A 7,102-nucleotide genomic window follows, 5' to 3' on the forward strand; every position below is an offset into this window, starting at 1 on the left:
AAAATCCTTTTTTTTTTTTTTTTTTTAAGTAGTAGAGAGTTTACATCTTTCCATGTTTGTTAACCAAATGTTTCTTTTTAAATGTTCTTTAGCCAAAATATTATTGGGGGTCTTGATCTTAAATAATCTTTTTAATCAAGTATTCTTTTTTCTTTCATTTTGTAGCCAAAGAAACTCTGCCTGATTTGGTTTCCATAATTCCCGACACAGTCCCAAGTACTGACCTTCTCATTGAAACTACAGCCTCTGCCTGTTACACACTGAATAACATAATCCAAAATAGTTACCAGAATGCACGGGATCTTCTAAACACTGGAGGCCTACAGAAAATTATGACCATAAGTGCTGGTGACAGGTAAGTCCTTTAGCATCTGCCTGTCAGCCTTCTCCCCTTTCCCCATCACCAGTCCCTTATGTAAATAATGCAGTTGTGAATGTCCAGTCAGTGAGTACTGTGGGCATGGGTACTATGGCCAAAAATAAGATTATAAAACTGGACCAGATCATCTGATCCAGTCCTTGGGGATCCAGGGATCCGCAAGTGAAAAACTGATCCTCTAAGCCAAATAGCTGCTCCTTCTAGTCTAAAATATCCAGCAATAGTCAAACTCTATAGGCAAACACTGGGTCATGCATTCCAGCACTTTATTGACCTAATGTTTCCCAGAGCCACAGCTATGATTTAAGAAGAGAAGAATGTAGGTAAATTGGAGTCCTGTGGACAAAGAATGCCCTTCTCCACACTTAAATATGTGAAACTGATGTCACCCCAGGTAATAGCACCAAGGAGAAGGAAGAGGCGGCATAACAAGAAATTCCTGTTTTCTCGGTTTTCTCTATCACACCTCCTCCACCTCGTATTCTCTTTTGAGAATAGAAGGTTTAATGCATATAAGTCATTCCACATCCCTGTTTCTGCGTCTTCACAATTTCCCCATTTAAAAAAAAAAAAAAAAAGTGAAGATGAGAATGAAAAACATTGGGTAACCAAATGGTTACTATTAGTTCATTTAGAGTGATGTGATCTGAAGGAGATACAAAGTTTATTTTTTCTCTTTATACATCTGTGAGTCGTTTGACCTGAGTTAGTTTGATAAGTAGCCTAAAAGAAATGTTATTGTAGCCCAGTTCTAATGAGCAAACAGGCTTCACTTGTAGTAGACAGTTGTGTGCTTGGCTGCTCCAAGGCTAGCAGTGGGATCTCTAGTATTCTGGAAAGAAGTCCTCCCCTCCCCACAGCCCCACCCAATTTAGGTCCCTTGTGCTCTGCAATTCCCCTCTGGCAAAGCCCCTGGGGAAGGAGGGCTATATTCAGAGTCACATGACTAAAAGGAGCCCTAGTTAGAATGTAAGTTTCCCAAGAACAGGGAATATTTTATTCACCTCTTCCCAGGTAACAGTCGTTTAGCCTTTGTGGAAAGAGCGAATTATTGCTGCAAAGCAGAAATGACTATTCTAAGTAGTCATCCAGACTTCTAAGTAAATCTCCATAAGACAGTAAAAGTAATTATTCCAGTGTTCAGATGTAATAAGCATATGGGAATATGCCATCAATTTTGGAAACTTCTTGTAGCCTAGCAAATTGTGGAGGTGCACTTTTCTGTTGCTTTTTTCTTGTACTGAATGTCCATTTGTAAGCCAGTCCTCCCATGCCCTGTCTCACAAAAAAAAAAAGGTCAACAAGGAGCCAGTCTACCAATTGTTCCTATACCCCTTCCTTACTTGTGTGTTGTATATCTAACCCATAATTTATGAGCTAGCCTGATAACCAATCACCATTTACATTTCATCTTTGAATAAATGAGTTCCAAGTGCTCAGCAACCAATTTAAGAACAAACACCCCTGCAATTTAAGAACTTTTTCCAATTTGAATATGAGACCCATAACTTTCATGGATTTATAAGTACTTCAGTTAATAGCAAGTGACTCTGGAAAGTCCCTCCAGCACTAAAAAATGTACAGGGTGCTGATTTGACTTACCCTCCCTACAATGCTGGTATGTAAGAGAAAGTCTTTTAGGTTACGAATGAGCCCAGTGTGGGCTTTACCATACAGCTTTGCATCCTCTATTTTTGGTTGCATGCTTACAAACTCCTAAGACATGAAAAATAAAATTTTTGTTTCTTTGTTAAAAGAAAAAAAATTTAGCTGTGTGCTAACTCAAGAGATAGAAGAGAAAGAACTCTAAGGAAGCACTGATCCTTAGCCAAAAATAGGAAGTTTGCAACACATTTTAAAGCAGAGCATCAAAAACTAAGTACAATGTCAAGTTCACTTGTGCCTCAGATTTGTCATGGCAACATGTTTTCCATTTGTTACATACAAAAACATAAAGAAATTTTGAAACTGTTTTAACAAATGCTCCAACAAGAATTTATTTGAAAAAGCTACATAACTCCTATATTCATGGAGTTACAAGGTCTAAGAGGTATATATATATTTTCAATAATACTTTCATGCATTTGTATTCAATAAATATGTATTATAAATATACAATTATATTTTACAAATATATAACATAAATGTACAATTATAAATTTTATTCTATAAATTCAAGGATTTATAAAATTATAAGGATATATTCCTTATAAATATCAGGAATTTACTTCTCAAACTATTTATTTGTCAGCACTTGGCTAGTGGCTTAAAAAGACTTTTTAAAAAACTGGAGTTCCCATTGTGGCTCAGTGGTTAACAAACCCAACTAGGAACCATGAGGTTGCCGGTTCAATCCCTGGCCTTGCTCAGTGGGTTAAGGATCCAGCATTGCCGTGAGCTGTGGTGTAGGTTACAGACATGGCTCGGATCCCGCGTTACTGTGGCTGTGGTGCAGACCAGCAGCTAAAGCTCCGATTGGACCCCTAGCCTGAGAACCTCCATATGCTGCAGGAGTGGCCCTAGAAAAGACAAAAAAAAAAAAAAAAAAAAAAAAACTTTTTAAAAACCAAAACCAGGAGTTCCCACTGTGGTGCAGTGTGTTAATGATCTGGCTTGCCTCTTTGGAGGCGCTGGTTTGATCCCCAGCCCAGTGCAATGAGTTGAAGATCCACAGTCACTGCAGCTGTGGCGTAGGTCACAGCTCTGCCTTGGATTCGATTCCTGGCCTGGAACCTTCCGTATACCACAGGGGCAGCCGAAAAAGAAACAAAACAAAACAAAAATGCCACCATGGCCTCTGGCTTCCAAAAGTTCTAGTCTAATTCTCTTGTCATGGTAAGTGGCTTGACTTAATTGATGGCTCCTGAGCAAAAGCAATTAAAGAAGATGTGTGGACAGTCCAAAGACAGCATCCGGAAGCCTCAGATGTTCTCACTGATCTTGGGAAAATGTCCTTTTCTATCTTTTCAGCTATTCCACCAACAAAGCAAGTAAAGCTGCCTCTGTTCTCCTATATTCTCTATGGACGCACACAGAGCTCCATAATGCCTATAAGAAGGTAAGAATGCAAAAAAAAAAAAAAAAAAAAAAAAAAAAAAAAGAGCTAGATAACAATGTTCCACTTGACCCCTGGTGAGAAATCACTAAAAACTGCATTTTCTTGTGTGAAAATGTTTTTACCTTTCACATTTCTGTTTGCTTATTCCAAAGGCTCAATTTAAGAAGACAGATTTTGTCAACAGCCGGACGGCCAAAGCCTACCACTCCCTGAAAGACTGAAGAACATGAATGAAAAAGTGCTCTCAGAAACATGAACTTCATCATTCTCAGTCCCAAAAAGCCCCAAAGGAAAACACCTATTTTTCTACTGCCCAGCCCAAGAAACCTTAAAAACGCATGCCCTGTTTCTATCCTTTTCTATTTCCATAGCCCCCAGGATCCAGAAAACACATAAGCAGAATGTAATTTTTTTTAGTCTTCCAGAAGACTTCTGCAAGTTTGCCACCAGTAGATACTGGCAACAGGCTCGATTTTGCCCTCTACAAATAGTGGTCTTTTTGATCAGGGCTGACGGGGCATGGCCTCCTAGAATCAAAATGTGAATTACTGTGGAATGGACATTAACAGAATGAATAAGGAAGGAAGCTCTTATATTACTAGGATTTTAAAAGTTTGATTTTCATTTGTGTTCCTTTTCTGGTTTCCATATTTTGTCACTCACATGCATGATGCTTCACCATTGAGCCATGAGTATATTGTTCTGCAGTGCTGAAACAGAATGGAAACAACAAGAAATATTTATGGAGTTATCCAGAAAAAAAATTTAATGGCAGAATTCCTTGTTTGTTTACTTTGTGCTTGTTTTTATACTCTTGAATTTTTTTTCTCTGATTTTCAATGAACTTAAGAAATTTAGATCACAGAGCATGCATGACTGTAATCAAAAGAAATTGAAAAGAAGTAATTGGAGTTTCTGCTGTGGCAGAATGGAATTGGGAGCATCTCTGCAGCATGAGGACACAGGTTGGATCCCCAGTCCAGCAAAATGGGTTAAAGGATCTGGTGTTGCCACCTCAGCTGTGGCTCAGATCTGATCCCTGCCCTGGGAATTCCCTATGCCTCAGGGGAGCCAAAAAAGTAAAAATGAAAAGTGATCATAGCAAAATTTAAGGCACCTATGGTTATGAAATTCAGTGTTTCCTGTAAAACCCTGAGCAAATGGGATTTTTGCTCAAGGAAGTGCTTTACCTATAACACCATTAAATGCAAATCTCTTCTGACAGTAGCATGCAGTGTAATCTATTTCCTGGACTTCTTCAGCCACTGAAGTGGGCCGGTGGAAGAATGGACTCAACTATTTGGCTACTTTTGAACCCAGCCTCTCAGACTGCTGCACTAGCCAGGGCCCTGAAAACACAGCTCATTTTAATGAATTACATTATCAACCAGCCCTACTTTGCCCAACATTTAAAAAATCCTGGGAGTTCCCATTGTGGTGCAGTGGAAACAAATCCAACTAGTATCCATGAGGATGCGGGTTAGATCCCTGGCCTTGCTCAGTGGATCAAGGGACCAGCATTGCTGTGAGCTGTGGTGTAGGTGGCAGACACGGCTCAGATCCTGTATTGCTGTGGCCAGCAGCTGTAGCTCTGATTCAACCCTAGCCTGAGAACCTCCATATGCCACAGTATAACCCTAAAAAGCAAAAAAAAAAAAAAAAAAAAAATCCTACAGAACCACTAAATCTCATGTGATCTTCCTCAGGTCATTATTTTAAGTCAAGGAAATACTAGAGAAAAAAAAAATGAAGATATATTGAGAAAAATGTGTCTAGACCATCCAGAAGTGATATAAGAAATACTGTTTAAAAGTTGATGGAGTTCCTTTGTGGTGCAGTGGGTTAAGGATCTGATGTTATCACTGCAGTGGCTTGGGTCACTGCCATGGCATGGGTTCAGCCCCTGGCCTGGGAACTTCCATATGCCATGGGTGCAGCCAAAAAGAAAGAAAAAAAGGTTGAAAACATCATCTATTGAAGTGAATCTATATTAAATGTTATTTTAACTGGGGTGTGATTCATATCATTCATATAGATTTAGTCTTCTTAACTATAATTGTTATATTTTGCTTTTTTAAAAAATATTTGTTATAAGAAAAGTAAGAACAACAACAAAAAATCCTTCAACTCCTTTTGGCCAGAAAAGTGTAATAGGAAATAAATTGCCATTTTGAATTTGAATGTGTACTTAAGTTTTGGGGTTTTTTTTCCACTGTACAGTATGGGGACCAAGTTACACATACATGTATGCATAATTTTTCCTCCCATTATTGTGTTGCGATATGTACGATTTGTTTGGAACTTAAAAAAGTTTTTTTCAGTTTTCAAAGCTCAATAAAAAAGGCTTAGGTTACTAACCTAGTTCAAAATGAAATTATTTAGATACTAATTTTTATAATTTTGAAGAGAGAAATTATATCTTTTTCTAGAATTCTGATGATAAGCATTTGGAGTATATTTATTCCTCCAGATAATTAATGTATATTCAAGAAATTTCTGTGTTTTTAAGGCATTAGTAGAGGCTTCAACAATATTAAACACAAAATGAGGCAAAAATATTGCCTGCATTGGTATCTGTGTATATCTGATATATTTGTTTTTCTTGGTATATGTGGTATGATTGACATGACATTTGAGGATTTGACCTTATAAATGTCAGCTTTAGGAGTTCCAGTCATGGCTCAGTGGTAACAAACCTGACTAGTATCCATGAAGATGTGGATTCAATCCCTGGCACCACTCAGTGGGTAAGGATCCAGCACTGCTGTGAGCTGTGGTGTAGGTAGCAGACTCGGCTAAGATCTGGCATTGCTGTGGCTGTGGTGTAGGCCAGCAGCTATAGTTCCGATTCGACCCCTAGCCTGGGAACATTCATGTGCCACAGGAATGGCCCTTAAAAAAAAAAAAAAAAAAAAATCACCTTAATTACTAAGGGTTAATGCTTTATATTTTTTTCTATTTAATGATTTTTATTTTTTTCCATTATAGCTGGTTTACAATATTCTGTCAATTTTCTACTATACAGCAAGGTGACCCAGTCACACATATACATTTTTTTTCTCCCATTATCATGCTCCATCATAAGTGACTAGATACAGTTCCCAGTGCTATACAGCAGGATCTCATTGCTTATCCATTCCAAAGGCAATAGTTAGCATCTATTAACCCCAAAATCCCAGTCCATCCCACTCCCTCCTCCCCCGCCTTGGCAATCACAAGTCTGTTCTCCAAGTCCATGATTTTCTTTTCTGTGGAAAAGTTTGTTTGTGCTGTATATTAGATTCCAGGTATAAGTGATATCATTTGGTATTTGTCTTTCTCTTTTGAACTTCACTTAGTATGAGAGTCTCTGGTTCCGTCGGTTTAATGCTTTATAGTTGCCTATATTTCTTCTCAAATTAGTCCTAAATTTTTTACCAAGAAGCACTTTCTATAAGAAAGATGGGATTAGCTAATAACTAAAACGTAAAAATGGAGAGACATTCAAATTTAGTCATTGTTAGATTTCAGTAAATTGAGTGGGTCTTTGACCATGAAAAGATAGACCACATTTGATTCCCGTGTCCTGCTTTGTCCAATCTGTTTATAAAAACCTACTTGAATATCTGTGAACACTTCTGAGTGAGGTCCTTATGTGGTTGAGAATCAGTTTTGATCACAGGTCT

General features: G+C 38.0%; 1 protein-coding gene across 1 annotated transcript in view; it reads left to right on the forward strand.

Moving 5' to 3' along the window:
* The window catches only part of PKP2 (plakophilin 2), an 84,904-nt gene extending 79,106 nt beyond the window's left edge, over positions 1–5,798 (forward strand). Inside the window, exons 11-13 of the mRNA XM_003126396.5 lie at positions 166–355; positions 3,350–3,437; positions 3,590–5,798. Coding sequence (XP_003126444.4) covers positions 166–355; positions 3,350–3,437; positions 3,590–3,658 — 347 coding nt within the window. The 3' untranslated portion in view covers positions 3,659–5,798. The remainder of the gene's footprint in view (positions 1–165; positions 356–3,349; positions 3,438–3,589) is intronic.

This window comes from Sus scrofa, chromosome 5 (genome assembly GCF_000003025.6).
Source record: "Sus scrofa isolate TJ Tabasco breed Duroc chromosome 5, Sscrofa11.1, whole genome shotgun sequence".
Lineage (NCBI taxonomy): Eukaryota > Metazoa > Chordata > Mammalia > Artiodactyla > Suidae > Sus > Sus scrofa.